We start from the raw sequence: 17,299 nt of genomic DNA, 5'->3' as shown, positions 1-17,299 counted from the left end.
CCAATCCATACCTGCCAACTTTTGAAATCAGAAAAACCTAGTAGCCAGGGTCCAAGGGCCGCAGGCCCCGGTAGGTCCAGGACAAAGTCCTGGTGGAGGGTTCAGGGCTTCGCCCCCCGACGCAAAATTGCTAAAACCATCACTTTTCTATCAGTCACAGTGACTTTTCAAAACAAAAATATTACAGCAAAAATCATATGGGTTGATTGACATGTTTATTCTGTAAGCTAACTTCAATAGTTTGAAATTATTTTGACAGTTAATGCCAGTTATCCTGTCAACCTTTCACAAGACTTCAATTTGTTAATTGAAAGTATAAACAGTATAAACACTTTTTACAGTAAACAAATGGTAAAACAGTACCGGTACTAAACAATTCCATAAAAAAAAAATTGGTGTCATTATTAACTTTCTGTCCAAGTTTGTATAATCTACTGCCTTGTTCAATTGTAAAAAATATTCTGTGCCTAAAATTCACATTTCTATCACAATTATCATACTGTAAACATGGTAAGCTAACTTCATAAAAATTAATAGTCCTGTCAATAGCATGGAATTACAATTCAAATGTAGTTTTTTTGTAAGCCTTTCAAAAGAATTCAAAATATGAAAAATTAATGAAAATTAATTTAAGCCATCAGACACTTGAAAAGTGGCACATCACATCTCTAATGTAATCATTTGAACTTTTCAACAGAAATAGCACTGCAAAAATATTAAGGACATACTTCTGTATTTTGGTAGTTATGCTGTCAACATATAACAAGATTTCTTCAACTTGGACTTGAAAGCATAAATAGTATAAACACTTTTAACAGTATGTCGTGCTGTGAAATACAGCCGACAGTATTGCGCACCAAACACGAAGCAAGGCCAAAGCGCATGCATGGTGCAGGAGAACAAAGGACTTCTTTTATTTAAGGTTTGTGATAAACCATCAAACTCATTCGTTAAAAGGACTCTATAGTAATATAAAGCGAATTTTTCTGGACATTATCATGCAAGAAAAGTTTATTTTTGGGACCGCGATCACCGCGTAATGATTTTTAAAGGTTGCATTACAAACATTTAACTGTCCCATGTGATCAGCCAGTGCGATTGGAAATCCATGCTCAATTATTGCCTCCGTAAATAAAACTTCGGCATTTATCACATCCAAAGAATCTGTTTGGGCGACGAAAAACGTTGAAAGTTTTCCACTTGTATCGCTAGCAACGGCATTAGACTTGTGTTTTTTTGTCCCAACGTGGTCTTTTACATCGCTAATTCCTCCGTGTCCGATCGAAAAATCTTGTCTGCACAAGGTGCAATTCGCGTAGTTTTCACCCTTTTTTTTTTTTAATTAATGAAAAACCGTATTTTTTATCACTGCAACCGTAACCCGGAATAGGTTGATGAAAACCGTACGAATTACGGGAAAACCGGAGTAGTTGGCAGGTATGCCAATGCGCTTTTGGAAGAATGGTGGAAAATTCCTATAAACACACTCCGCAACCTTGTGGACAGCCTTCCCAGAAGAGTTGAAGCTGTAATAGCTGCAAAAGGTGGACCGACATCATATTGAACCCTATGGGTTAGGAATGGGATGGCACTTCAAGGTCATACTTTTGGCAATATAGTGTATATTATTCATTCTGAAAAAACTAATTGGTCAATCTCTAGTGTTAACTTATTTGTATTCCTTAGATGTGCCAGTGTATTAGTAAACAAATCAAGCCATACAGAATGTTGCACCCTCCTTCTACCTCTCTAAGATGACACTTCCTTCAACCACAGCATGAGCAGCTTTGTTTCTCATTTCACTAAAAGGGCTTCTTAAGGAGCCTTTGCTGAAAGAAGCTTAAGTAAATCTTACACTTGACTGAAGTATTATATTGAGTACACGACGATATAGCCAGGTGCTTGAACGTCCAAGATGGTGGCCGTCGTTATTAGTCTGTGGCCAAGCAGCAGACTGTTAAATATTCATTATTAAGGGGATTTGGTGTACCTTTATGTTGCAGGCCACAGCCTTTCCATCGTCACCTTTCAGCATCAGCTTCATTCCGCGCAGTGTGTCCATGGCCTTGGTGAAGCCGTCGTATTCTTGGTATTGGACATAAGCCTCAAAGTTCAGATGGCCTCCAAAACTAAATGTATTAAAGTTCTTGTCCAACATGTCCTCCCTGTATGGATCCAGCATGGGGATGTCGACGTTCCGCACCTGTGTCCACAAATAAAACACGTTTGTAATCGTTACAGTGGATGTCACACAATGTTAAAGTTATTGTTGGTCAAATATAGCTATTGTTAATATATGTTACTAATGCATTTATTAGAAAAAAAAAAAAAAAAAAGGTTATGGCGAGCAGAAAAAAAGTTTGTCTATCATTCACAGCATGTAAGACAATAACACCTTTTTCTTTTTTATATGCATTCTAACTCATAAACAAACACTAGCAAGAGTCAGCTTACAATGGACTCGCTCTTTTCCGCCTATAAAGCACTCTAAAAAACATCCAAAAACCTTCATCAGCATTTTATAAACATGATGTACAGTGTTTCCCACAGGACAGGCATCTATTTGTGGTGGTGTGGTCGGGGGGCGGGGGGTGACGGTGGCAGCGGCGATGACCAAGAAGAACGCGGAGTTGGAATATAAGTACAACACTTTATGTACATATTTAGCTTATTAAAATTACCGACAGGAAGGCGAGAAACACTTTATTTCAACAGACTCTGGCGCCGTACCTGTCGTCAAAACTCCAAAGACCGACTGCACAGTTGCACTAACAAAATAAGAGTCTCAGAAAGCTAGCAAGCTACGGAGTTTGCCGACAATGTATTTCTTGTAAAGTGTATACAAAGGAGTACAGAAGCTGGACAAATAAGATGCCAAAAACCAACCACTTTCATGTGGTATTGGACAGAAAGGAGGACTTTTTTTCTCCTCCATTCGAAAATGCGGACGTTATCAGCATCACTGTCTGATTCCAATCAATGCAAGTCATCAGAATCAGGTAATACACCAACTTATATTCTTGTCTTCATGAAAGAAAGGAATCTATATGTGTTAAACATGCTTGTATTATCTTTAAACACCTTTAACTTATTAACAATATTAACTATATGTGTTAAACATGCTCGTAGTATCTTTAAACACCTTTAACTTGTTAACAATATTAACTATATGTGGTAAACATGCTTGTATTGTCATTAAACACCTTTAACTTGTTAACAATATTAACTATATGTATTAAACATACTTGTATTATTATTAAACACCTTTAATTTATTAACAATATGTGTTAAACATGCTTGTATTATCTTTAAACACCTTTAACTTGTTAACAATATTAACTATATGTATTAAACATACTTGTATTATCATTAAACACCTTTAATTTATTAACAATATTAACTATATGTATTAAACATACTTGTATTATTATTAAACACCTTTAATTTATTAACAATATGTGTTAAACATGTTTGTATTATCTTTAAACACCTTTAACTTGTTAACAATATTAACTATATGTATTAAACATACTTGTATTATCATTAAACACCTTTAATTTATTAACAATATTAACTATATGTGTTAAACATGCTTGTCTTATCATTAAACACCTTTAACTTGTTAACAATATTAACTATATGTATTAAACATGCTTGTATTATCATTAAACACCTTTAATTTATTAACAATATTAACTATATGTGTTAAACATGCTTGCATTATCATTAAACACCTTTAACTTGTTAACAAAAACATATATTTCATAAATAAGTAAATATAAATTATATATATGAATGAGGTAGATCCCCACGACTTGATCAATTGAAAAGTAGCTCGCCTGCAGAAAAAGTGTGAGCACCCCTGGGTTACACCCATCTGAACAGGTCAGCCACCTGTTTAAAGCCCGATCACAGTTGAAATCTTGAAATGAAGGGCCTTTAATGGCCAAAACATTAACCTGGACAACATTTTAACAGCTGGTTGGCTCAGATTTTATTCTTTTCATTGCATTCACATGCTGCAGTGGACAGTGGACAATTTAGCTTAATTATTAATGTAGTATCTGAAGCACCGTCTCCACGTGTGTTTATTGACAACAGGGTTATAACCTGGACACGTTAGCTCGTCGGTATTGTAACACGTGACGTGACAACAGCGGCGGTGTTAATGAAGCAGCGTCAGGCGAAACCGTCAGTGAAACGCTCGGTGAAATCGCGGATTAACGTTAAATATATGACGAGCCGCGAGCGATGCAGCTATAACTTATCTACCTACAACCTATATTACCCTCGTATTTTGATCCGGTCGGTCCGTTCTTTTACTCCGCCGCCGTCTTCTTCTTCTTCTTCTTCTTCTGGCCCACCAGGTGAATTAAGTGCTATTGGCGGAGTTACAATGCATAGTACGCTACCGCCACCTACTGCACCGGAGTTGTAACTACAAGGTACATTCACAGACAGAGTCCCATTGCTTTTATGAGCGGTCGAGCGAGTCAAAAGCCAAAAAATCCATTTGTGGCGGACGTAATTCTTTCGTGGCGGGTCGCCACAAATAAATGAATGTGTGGGAAACACTGATGTAAGTATATATATGTAATGTAGTAACATTCATTATCCATCCATCTATTTTCTACTGCTTGTCCCTCTCAGGGTCGTGAGCGTGCTGGAGCCTAACCTTGCTGCATTCGGGCGGAAGGCAGGAAGAATATGTAATATTTACATATTTTGCTCATTTTAAGTATAAGGCGGCGTATTAATTTCCCAGACGCATCACAACGTTCACTTTCCCTTCAACAACAACAAGACTACTAATCCTGTTGAGAGACAACAAAGACTACTTTGGGACGAATGATGATCCAGAAACTTCTATTTTTGAGCCTGAATATAAGGAGGATGAGCTACAAGTTTTAGAAGCTGTGTGCTAAACAGATGCAGCTTTAGTCAAACACTAAGCATCATGTAGCAATATTGCTAAGTGCTAAACAAGATATGCAAACATAATACAACAATCACTTACTGTACAATTTCTGCTCTCACTGGGATAAAGACTGATGGGATGTTTATATCTTCCTTTTTACATCAACAATTCATCATTTTGCAGCTCCGCCGCTCCCAGTCTGTGGAACGCTCTACCTGACCACCTGAGGGCACCACAGACTGTGGATGCTTTTAAAAAAGGCTTAAAAACCCTTCTTTTAAAAAAAGCCTTTTTTTTAGATATATGCGTGCTAGTTCTAGTTTTTATTTTTATTTATTTGTATTATCTTTTTATTTATTTTTTTAATACACTGCAGCACTTTGAGGTTGTTTGCTCAATGGAAAGTGCTTTTTTTACAAATAAAATCTAAAAAATCATAATCTTCACAAAGGGTAAAAACAAAAATTGCCACAAATTAATGTTTTTTTCGTGTCTTTCTCTCCATCCCCGGGTCAAAGTTGACCAACTTGTGGGTGTATGTCCACAACCTTCTGCTATCCAGGTGAGAGGCATGCTTTATAATCTAGGATTAACTTTCACCAACTCAGAGGCGATGCAGCAGCTCAATGTGTCAATGTAGCAGCATAAGCTAGTTAGCGTGGCTAGAATAGTTTGTCTGCGTTAGCGCTTATAATAACAATATCGCCAATACTTGTTAATATTCAGGTCATGACATGTAAATGGAGTATTGTTGGTGTTAGACTAATTGAATTATCACAAAAACTTTGTGTTACATTGAGGGTCTGGTGAGAAGACAAAAGCTGTCTATGAAACCTACCAAGAGTAAGGCTCGTAAAACTCCACTGTGTAGGGGGGGGGAGCAAGATGGAGGTGTTCCTGTGTTCTTTCATGTATGGTAATCAACAGAAAGAGATTGTTCTAACCCTAGGACTTCAAAGCGGAGAAAAAACAGGATCTGCCCAATTTCCAGATGACCTCTTTTTGAACTATTTTACGGAACTCTTTTTGAACTATTTTATGGACCACTTTTTGAACTATTTTATGGGACTCTTTTTGAACTATTTTACGAACCTTTGTCCTTTGGAAGCAGTGGTGGTCATGTGGTCGGGGAGGGTCCAAAATAAAAGAAGGAGGCGTGCAATCTTTTGGCAGAGCGTGCTGAGATACTGTGCAAGGGTACAGTGTACAGACGACTCTCCTTAATATTGAGTCCAAATTGAATTCTGTCTCTGTTTAATTCTTTGCCTCTTGTCTTGTTTAATAGATGTCATCAGTGTTTGAACCAGATAGTTGGCATTTTGGGATGTTTTTCTATCAATCAATCAATCAATCAATCAATCAATTAATGTTTACATATATAGCCCTAAATCACGAATGTCTCAAAGGGCTGCACAAGCCACAACAAGGGGCTTTTTTTTAGAGGGCTTTATGGGAACAATAGTGTACTTCCATCATCTGCATTGTTAGCCACCTCTTACTTGCCGTATATTTTACAAGTTAAAATGCTAAAAAAAAAAGAAAAACAAGTGTTCTTGTCTTACATGAGGATGATAAGAAACATTCCCCAAAAAGTGCACTTCCATTTTAAATGTAAAAGTAATCAATAGATTACTTGATTACTCAAATAATCAATAACTGTGGCTGTGTATTTATGTTTATCAATTAACCAACCAACAACAGCAGTCACAAAAAGAGTTGCACTGAACAAACTTGAAACTAGTACACTGACAGTTATGATGTTTTACCTTGCCGAAGCCTTCGAACACAGCGATGAGGGCCTCCTCAGAGGGCCGGTCAGGAAAGTTACTCTGCTTCTGGTTGAACCAGCGACAGGGCAGACCTTCCAGGTGAATGGTGTCAGGACGCTCTCCTGGCTGAGTCTCATTCATGTCTTTGGCATCTCGGAAGAAGGAATCCCAGTCGTGTCTGGTAGGGAAGTCCACTTTGTTCTCAACTGCACGCACCTGACCAAGCATGGAAACACTCAGTTATCCTGTGTTTATTGTCACATCTGGAACATCTTTTTAATGCTTATGTACGTGTTGAACATTACTGGTCAACATAATACAATATTACAACAATACAATATTAGAACAATACAACAATACAATAATAGAAAATAAAATATTAGAACAATAGAACAATAAAGAGTGTTTACTTGGGGGTGATATGTGCGATTTAAGCAGTCCTACAGCGTGTTAAGTTGTGTGTGATATCATGTGCGATACAAGCAGTCCTGCAGAGTGTTTACTTGTGTGTAATATCATGTGCGATACAAGCAGTCATGCACAGTGTTTAATTGTGTGTGATATCATGTGCGATACAAGCAGTCCTGCAGAATGTTTACTTGTGTTTGTGATATCATGTGCAATACAAGCAGTCATGCAGCGTGTTTACTTGTGTGTGATATTTATGTGCAATACAAGCAGTCCTGCAGCGTGTTTACTTGTGTGCGATATCATGTGTGATACAAGCAGTTCTGCAGAGTGTTTACTTGAGTGTGATATCATGTGCGATACAAGCAGTCCTGCAGTGTTGACTTGTGTGTGATAACGTGCGATACAAGCAGTCCTGCAGCGTGTTTAGTTGCGTGTGATATCATGTGTGATACAAGCAGTCCCGCAGAGTGTTTACTTGTGTGTGATATCATGTGCGATACAAGCAGTCCTGCAGCGTGTTTACTTGTGTGTGATATCAGGTGTGATACAAGCAGTCCTGCAGAGTGTTTACTTGTGTGTGCAATATCATGTGCGATACAAGCAGTCCTGCAGCGTGTTTACTTGTGTGTGATATCAGGTGTGATACAAGCAGTCCTGCAGAGTGTTACTTGTGTGTGATATCATGTGTGATACAAGCAGTCCTGCAGAGTGTTTACTTGTGTGTGTGTGATATCATGTGCGATACAAGCAGTCCTGCAGAGTGTTTGTTTGTGTGTGATATCGTGTGCGATTCAAGCAGTCCTGCAGCGTGTTTCCTTAAGTGTGATATCATGTGTGATACAAGCAGACCTGCAGAGCGTTTACTTGTGTGTAATAAAGTGTGATACAAGCAGTCCTGCAGAGTGTTTACTTGCATGTGATATCATGTGTGATACAAGCAGTCCTGCAAGAGTGTTTACTTGTGTTTGTGATATCATGTGCGATACAAGCAGTCTTGCAGCGTGTTTACTTGCGTGTGATATCATGTGTGATACAAGCAGTCCTGCAGAGTGTTTACTTGTGTGTGATAACATGCGATACAAGCAGTCCTGCAGCGTGTTTACTTGCGTGTGATATCATGTGCGATACAAGCAGTCCTGCAGCGTGTTTACTTGCGTGTGATATCATGTGCGATACAAGCAGTCCTGCAGCGTGTTTACTTGTGTGTGGTATCATGTGCGATACAAGCAGTCTTGCAGCGTGTTAACTTGTGTGTGATATCATGTGCGATACAAGCAGTCCTGCAGCGCATTTACTTGTGTGTGATATCATGTGCGATACAAGCAGTCCTGCAGAGTGTTTATTTGTGTGTGATAACGTGCGATACAAGCAGTCCTGCAGCGTGTTTACTTGCGTGTGATATCATGTGTGATACAAGCAGTCATGCAGCGTCTTTACTTGCGTGTAATATCATGTGTGATACAAGCAGTCCCGCAGAGTGTTTACTTGTGTGTGATATCATGTGTGATACAAGCAGTCCATCGTGTTTACTTGTGTGTGTGATATCATGTGCGATACAAGCAGTCCTGCAGAGTGTTTACTTGTGTGTGGTATCATGTGCGATACAAGCAGTCCTGCAGAGTGTTTGCTTGTGTGTGTGTGATATCATGTGCGATACAAGCAGTCCTGCAGAGTGTTTACTTGTGTGTGTGTGATATCATGTGTGATACAAGCAGTCCTGCACAGTGTTTACTTTTGTGTGATATCATGTGCGATACAAGCAGTCATGCTGCGTGTTTACTTGTGTGTGATATTATGTGTGATACAAGCAGTCCTGCAGCATGTTAACTTGTGTGTGATATGTGCGATGCAAGCAGTCCTGTAGTGTTTACTTGTGTGTGGTATCATGTGCGATACAAGCAGTCCTGCAGCGTGTTTACTTGTGTAATATCATGTGCGATACAAGCAGTCATGCAGTGTTTACTTGTGTGTGTGTGTGTGTGTGTGATATAATGTGCGATACAAGCAGTCCTGCAGTGTTTACTTGTGTATGATATCATGTGCGATACAAGCAGTCCTGCAGAGTGTTTACTTGTGTTTGTGATATCATGTGCAATACAAGCAGTCATGCAGCGTGTTTACTTGTGTGTGATATTTATGTGCAATACAAGTAGTCCTGCAGCGTGTTTACTTGTGTGCGATATCATGTGCGATACAAGCAGTACCGCAGAGTGTTTACTTGTGTGTGATATCATGTGCGATACAAGTAGTCCAGCAGAGTGTTTACTTGTGTGTCATATCATGTGCGATACAAACAGTCCTGCAGAGTGTTTACTTGCGTGTGATATCATGTGTGATACAAGCAGTCCATCGTGTTTACTTGTGTGTGTGATATCATGTGCGATACAAGCAGTCCTGCAGCGTGTTTGCTTGTGTGTGATATCATGTGCGATACAAGCAGTCCTGCAGCGTGTTTACTTGCGTGTGATATCATGTGTGATACAAGCAGTCCTGCAGAGTGTTTACTTGTGTGTGATATCATATGCGATACAAGCAGTCCTGCAGAGTGTTTACTTGTGTGTGATAACATGTGCGATACAAGCAGTCTTGCAGCGTGTTTACTTGTGTGTGATATTATGTGCAATACAAGCAGCCTTGCAGCATGTTTACTTGTGTGTGATATCATGTGCGATACAAGCAGTCCTGCAGAGCGTTTACTTGTGTGTGCGATATCATGTGCGATACAAGCAGTCCTGCAGCGTGTTTACTTGTGTGCGATATCATGTGCGATACAAGCAGTCCTGCAGAGTGTTTACTTGTGTGTGATATCGTGTGCGATACAAGCAGTCCTGCAGAGTGTTTACTTGGACAGCCAGTTAACATCTAAATGTCCTCCAATAAGCACACACTTTCTTCTATTTTGCTGCAGTCCTTTACAAAAGGTAAACATGCAAGGCAACTCAATTATTTTGGGGCCACATTGCCAGAAAGCTAAGGACCAGGGGACCGGACTTCTCCTTTTACTATTAATCTTATTTTGTACATTGCGGAGAAGCAGCGTCCTCGATAGTAGACATTTGATTTTGGTCTATTTATTTTGTCAGAATGACAGGAGCGCTCTGCTGTTTTTAAGGACCTTCTGCAAAGAAGCGAGTCAAAGATCATCTATATGACAGCACTGTAGTGTTTTTGCTGTAAAAGTGTGAGTTTCTCACAACATTCTTTGAACTGAACTCACAGGCCACCAGTTGAAAAGCCCAAATGATGACAAAGAGAGGACCTAAGATGGAACCTTGAGGAACACCACTAGTAGAACTAAAGAAGTTGAACAAATGCGAAGTAAACAAGCTGCATCAACACCTTACTTAGATAAATCACTGTGTAAGTGTCAAAAAGGAAAGGACTTAAAGGGGTGCCTTGAGGAACGCCTCAGTTATGTCAATCACAAGTTTGCTTGCAAGGTTAAAATGTTGATGCAAGGATCTGACAATGTGTTTACAGACGTCCTTCATACAACATGACTCTCTTTAGAAATTTCCCCAGTTTTGAACTGAACTCAGGGGCCAAGTTTGATGTCATTCTTGGGTTGCATTTGGCCCCCAGGGAGCCAGCTGAATAGCACTGTTGTATGCAGATTGCTTTTACCAAAAACTGCACGATAGTCTAATTTAAAAACCTCTAAAGCATGGGTGTCAAACTCTGACGCGCGGGCCAAATTTGGCGAACCGTGTAATTTCATTTGGCCCTTGAGGCAATATCAAATTAACATTAGAGCTGGCCCGCCGGTATTATACAGGGCGGGACAACAATATTGGGGGCGTGCCTTAAAGGCACTGCTTTTAGCGTTCTCTACAACCTGTCGTCACATTCGCTTTTCTTCCATACAAACAGCATGCCCGGCCCAGTCACATAATATATGCGGCTTTTACACCCACACAAGTGAATGCAACGCATACTTGATCAACAGCCATACAGGTCACACTGAGGGTGGCCGTATAAACAACTTTAACACTGTTACAAATACGCGCCACACTGTGAACCCACACCAAACAAGAATGACAAACACATTTCGGGAGAACATCCACACCGTAACACAACAGAACAATTACCCAGAACCCCTTGCAGCACTAACTCTTCCGGGACACTACAATATACACCCCCCCCACCCCCCCCAAACCCCGCATGCACTTTACCTTGCTACTTCAAGGCTTGAATGTTTGATTCATTCATTATTGTTATTTTATTTTTTAAATGTATTAGCCTGTGGAAAAAGTTTATTTTGATATTTACCTCAGAAGGCTGCAAATAGAAAAGAGGCATTCAATTTTTTTATTTTTTTTATTTGATATGCCATTGATATTTTTTTTATTATTATTATTATTATTATTATTTGAAACTGGATTTTGCATGTCACTATAAAGTTATATAAGCCTTGCTTGTTCAATATTCAATGCAAAACGTGTTTGGGTCCCTATTAAAAGGTTCATTTGTTCAACCTTGGCCCACGGCTTTGTTGAGTTTTTACATTTTGGCCCACTCTGTATTTGAGTTTGACACCCCTGCTCTAAAGGCTTAGTTGGCCACATGCGTGGACAGCACCTTTTAGCTCTTATTTCCAAAATTGTGTACACTACTGAATTGGGGTCTTATGGCCACTTATGTGGACACTTATACTGCCATCTGGTGGTGTCAGAAGAGTATACCATACAATGGAATTTGGAAAAAAAAAAAGTGTAAAAATAAGAATTAGCATGTCACTAAACATGAAGTACACGTTTGTTACTTATGGACTAAGTACATCATATAAAAAGATGATTCTTAGCTTGTATTCTAATTAGGGTCCATAAGCCCAAATAGCAAAGAGAAATGTAAAAAAAACCATGTAAACAAACAGTTTGGGCCTTAAGAGGTTAATTCATGCAAACTTTTTTTTTAACTCAAAGGGTTATAAATATTAAGTATTTGACACAGGCAGCAGTTTCAATAAAATGTATTTCTAAATCAAGTATTAAAGGGGAACTGCACTCAACGATCCTTATGTAAGACATATTTATTTTTGAATGCATTCTAATGCATTACATGTTGTGACCTGAATATTGTTATTATAAGTGCTAACGCAGAGGAACTACTTTTAGCAGCACCGTGATCACAGAGCGCTAACTAGCTTATGCTGCCAAATTGACGTATTGAGCTGCTGAATCGCCTCTGCGTTGATGAAAGTTAATTCTAGATTATAAATCACGCCTCTCACCTGGATAGTAGAAGGTTGTGGACTTAAACCCACACGTTGGTCAACTTTGACATCCAACTTAGACCCGGAGATGGCGAGAAAGACACGAAAAGAAACACTTTTTTTTAACCCTTTGTGAGGATTATGATGAATTTTTTGCTGTAAAGGGGAAGATATAAACATCCCAGTGAGAGCAGACATTGTAGAGTAAGTGATTGTTTTGTTATGTTTGTATATCTTGTTTAGCACTTAGCAATACTGCTACATGATGCTTAGTGTTGGACTAAAGCTGCATCTGTTTAGCACACAGCTTCTAAAACTTGTAGATCATCCTCCTTATATTCAGGCTCAAAATTAGAAGTTTCTGGATCATCATTTGTCCCAAAGTAGTCTTTCTTGTCTCTCAGCAAGTCTGCCATGATTAGTAGTCTTGTTGTCGTTGAAGGGAAAGTGAACGTTGTGATGAGTCTGTGAAATGAATACACCGCCGTATGCTTAAAATGATCAAAATATGTAAATATTACATGTTATTATGAATGTTACTAGATACTACATATATATTTACAGTGTGTATATGAAACATTGATGGAGGTTTTTGGATGTTTTTTAGAAAACCTTATAGGCGGAATAGAGTGTGACTCCATTATTAGCTGACTTTTGTTAGCATTTATTTACGAGGTAGAATGCATAAAAAAATAACATGTGTTATTGTTGTTGTTGGAGGGAAAGTGAATGGGTCTGTGAAATTAATACGCCGCAGTATGCTTAAAAAATTCTAAATATGTAAATATTACATGTTATTATGAATGTTACTAGATACTACATATATACTTACAGTGTGTATATAAAACATTGATGGGGGTTTTTGGATGTTTTTTAGAAAACCTTATAGGCGGAATAGAGTGACGCGTCTGGGAAATGAATACACCGCCGTATGCTTGAAATGATCAAAATATGTACATATTACATGTTATGAATATTACTAAATACTACATACATACTTACAGTGTGGAGGTTTTTTCAAGCGCTTTATAGGCAGAATACGGCAACTTCCATTCGCTCGATTGTTAGCTGACTTTTGTTAGCATTTATTTACGAGGTAGAATGCATAAAAAAATAACAACGTGTTATTGTTGTTGGAGGGAAAGTGAATGCGTCTGTGAAATTAAATACGCCGCAGTATGCTTAAAAAATTCTAAATATGTAAATATTACATGTTATTATGAATGTTACTAGATACTACATATATACTTACAGCGTGTACCGGTATATAAAACATTGATGGAGGTTTTTGGAGGTTTTTTAGAAAACCTTATAGGCGGAATAGAGTGACGCGTCTGGGAAATGAATACACCGCCGTATGCTTGAAATGATCAAAATATGTACATATTACATGTTATGAATATTACTAAATACTACATATATACTTACAGTGTGGAGGTTTTTTCAAGCGCTTTATAGGCGGAATACGGCAACTTCCATTCGCTCGATTGTTAGCTGACTTTTGTTAGCATTTATTTACAAGGTAGAATGCATAAAAAAATAACAACGTGTTATTGTTGTTGGAGGGAAAGTGAATGGGTCTGTGAAATGAACACGCCGCAGTATGCTTAAAAAATTCAAAATATGTAAATATTACATGTTATTATGAATGTTACTAGATACTACATATATACTTACAGTGTGTATATAAAACATTGATGGAGGTTTTTGGATGTTTTTTAGAAAACCTTATAGGCGGAATAGAGTGACGCGTCTGGGAAATGAATACACCGCCGTATGCTTGAAATGATCAAAATATGTACATATTACATGTTATGAATATTACTAAATACTACATATATACTTACAGTGTGGAGGTTTTTTCAAGCGCTTTATAGGCGGAATACGGCAACTTCCATTCGCTCGATTGTTAGCTGACTTTTGTTAGCATTTATTTACAAGGTAGAATGCATAAAAAAATAACAACATGTGTTATTGTTGTTGGAGGGAAAGTGAATGCGTCTGTGAAATTAAATACGCCGCAGTATGCTTAAAAAATTCTAAATATGTAAATATTACATGTTATTATGAATGTTACTAGATACTACATATATACTTACAGTGTGTATATAAAACATTGATGGAGGTTTTTGGATGTTTTTTAGAAAACCTTATAGGCGGAATAGAGTGACGCGTCTGGGAAATGAATACACCGCCGTATGCTTGAAATGATCAAAATATGTACATATTACATGTTATGAATATTACTAAATACTACATATATACTTACAGTGTGGAGGTTTTTTCAAGCGCTTTATAGGTGGAATACGGCAACTTCCATTCGCTCGATTGTTAGCTGACTTTTGTTAGCATTTATTTACGAGGTAGAATGCATAAAAAAATAACGTGTTATTGTTGTTGTTGGAGGGAAAGTGAACTATTAATTAATACGCCGCAGTTTGCTTAAAAAATTCTAAATATGTAAATATTACATGTTATTATGAATGTTACTAGATACTACATATATACTTACAGTGTGTATATAAAACATTGATGGAGGTTTTTTAGAAAACCTTGTAGGCGGAATAGAGTGACGCGTCTGGGAAATGAAAACACCGCCGTATGCTTGAAATGATCAAAATATGTACATATTACATGTTATTATGAATATTACTAAATACTACATATATACTTACAGTGTGGAGGTTTTTTCAAGCGCTTTATAGGCGGAATACGGCAACTTCCATCCGCTTGATTGTTAGCTGACTTTTGTTAGCATTTATTTACAAGGTAGAATGCATTAAAAAATAACATGTGTTATTGTTGTTGTTGGAGGGAAAGTGAACTATTAATCAATACACCGCAGTTTGCTTAAAAAATTCAAAATATGTAAATATTACATGTTATTATGAATGTTACTAGATACTACATATATACTTACAGTGTGTATATAAAACATTGATGGAGGTTTTTGGAGGTTTTTTAGAAAACCTTGTAGGCGGAATAGAGTGACACGCGTCTGGGAAATGAAAGCACCGCCGTATGCTTGAAATGATCAAAATATGTACATATTACATGTTATTATGAATATTACTAGATACTACATACCATATCTTTCGGACTATAAGTCGCAGTTTTTTTCATAGTTTGCGACTTACCGTATACTCAGGAGCGACTTAAGTGTGAAATTATTAACACATTACCGCAAAATATCAAATAATATTATTTAGCTCATTCACGTAAGAGACTAGACGTATAAGATTTCATGGGATTTAGCGATTAGGAGTGACAGATTGTTTGGTAAACGTATAGCATGTTCTATATGTTATAGTTATTTGAATGACTCTTACCATAATGTGTTACGTTAACATACCAGTTGGTTATTTATGCCTCATATAACGTACACTTATTCAGCCTGTTGTTCACTATTCTTTATTTATTTTAAATTGCCTTTCAAATGTTTATTCTTGGTGTTGGGTTTTATCAAATAAATTTCCCCAAAAAATGCGACTTATACTCCAGTGCGACTTATATATGTTTTTTTCTTTCTTTACTATGCATTTTCGGCCAGTGCAACTTACACTCCGGAGCGACTTATACTCCGAAAAATACGGTATATACTTACACTGTGGAGGTTTTTAGAGCGCTTTACAGGCGGAATATGGCAACTTCCATTCATTTGATCGTTAGCTGACTTTTGCTAGAATTTACTTACGATTTAGAATGCCTAAAAAAGATAAACATGTGTTTTGGTCTTTCAAAAGGATTGTGAATGATCAGCCAAATTCCAAAAAAGTGCAGTTTCGCTTTAAACCACATAACGGACTGTGTTAAACCAAATGACTTCGCTATGATGACGTATATATTGTCAGCTCAGTCAGAAGAAGACATTCCTACCTTTAAGACATCCGTAAATCCACTCAGTTTGATGCTCTTCCCATCCAAACATTTCAACAGACTTTTGACAACTGTTTTGTTCTCCACTTCTCCCTCAAAGCGAATGAAGTCCATGGTGCTCTTGGAGATGCGCAGTGTTGAGAATTGGTCGGGCACCACCATGGCCTTCACCCTCTCCATCACCTCCCAGTTGGAGATGCTCTTTCCGGGCAACTTCAGTTGCGGCAGCGTCACACTCACGGTCATCTTGGCAATGGGCTTCAGGTAGATGTTGTAGTCTGCAGCCAGGCACACCGCCTCCGTGGTGTCGTGGACGATGGTGGTCATGGTTCTGCAGCAGGGATCCTGCTGAGCAAGGAGAGACGGTCGTTTTAACCATTCCATTCGGAATTTGTGGTTGCTGATACGATGATGTTTTTTTAAAAACAGGATCTGCAATGATTCAGTAAGATTAAATCAATTTAGTAATTTTTCTTATAAAAAAAAATCAAGTAGTGTGAGTGTGAAATAAATATTGGATTTTCCTATTTTCCTGTTATTTCTTGTAGGTGTGAGAATTAAATATTTTTGATCCATAGTCATGTTTAAATCAGCTAGTATTTTCCCATTTAGTGTGTCTTCTCGTGACCTCCTTGCTTGTATCTTACTGTATGTCCGCTAGTACAGTGTTTTTCAACCACTGTGCCGTGGGAGATTGTCTAATTTCACCTATTTGGGGTAAAAATATTTTTTGCAAACCGGTAATTGTAGTCCGCAAATTATGTGTTGTTGTTGAGTGTCGGTATTGTCTAGAGCTCGGCAGAGTACCGTATTTTCCGCACTATTAGCCGCACCTAAAAACCACAAATTTACTCAAAAGCTGACAGTGCGGCTTATAACCCGGTGCGCTTTATATATGGATTAATATTAAGATTAATTTTCATAAAGTTTCGGTCTCGCAACTACGGTAAACAGCCGCCATCTTTTTTCCCCGTAGAAGAGGAAGTGCTTCTTCTTCTACGCAAGCAACCGCCAAGGTAAGCACCCGCCCCCATAGAAGAGGAAGCGCTTCTTCTTCTACTGTAAGCAACCACCCGCCCCCGTAGAAGAAGAAGCGCGCGGATATTACGTTTC

General features: G+C 38.1%; 1 protein-coding gene across 5 annotated transcripts in view; it reads right to left on the bottom strand.

Annotated features, from left to right (window-relative positions):
* akap17a (A kinase (PRKA) anchor protein 17A) overlaps positions 1 to 17,299 on the bottom strand; it is a 61,591-nt gene that overhangs the window by 26,381 nt on the left and 17,911 nt on the right. For 3 of the 5 annotated variants that reach the window (XM_061971750.2, XM_061971747.2, XM_061971751.2), the window contains 3 exons: positions 16,187 to 16,534; positions 6,685 to 6,903; positions 1,991 to 2,203 (listed from right to left, as the gene is read on the bottom strand). In XM_061971750.2, the coding sequence (XP_061827734.1) occupies positions 1,991 to 2,203; positions 6,685 to 6,903; positions 16,187 to 16,513 (759 nt within the window). In that variant the 5' untranslated portion in view covers positions 16,514 to 16,534. The remainder of the gene's footprint in view (positions 1 to 1,990; positions 2,204 to 6,684; positions 6,904 to 16,186; positions 16,535 to 17,299) is intronic. The other 2 variants (XM_061971749.2, XM_061971748.2) reach the window with 1 other exon arrangement.

The sequence above is a fragment of the Nerophis lumbriciformis genome, linkage group LG13, assembly GCF_033978685.3.
Source record: "Nerophis lumbriciformis linkage group LG13, RoL_Nlum_v2.1, whole genome shotgun sequence".
Taxonomy (NCBI): domain Eukaryota; kingdom Metazoa; phylum Chordata; class Actinopteri; order Syngnathiformes; family Syngnathidae; genus Nerophis; species Nerophis lumbriciformis.
This window is presented reverse-complemented; position numbering and strand designations above follow the sequence as displayed.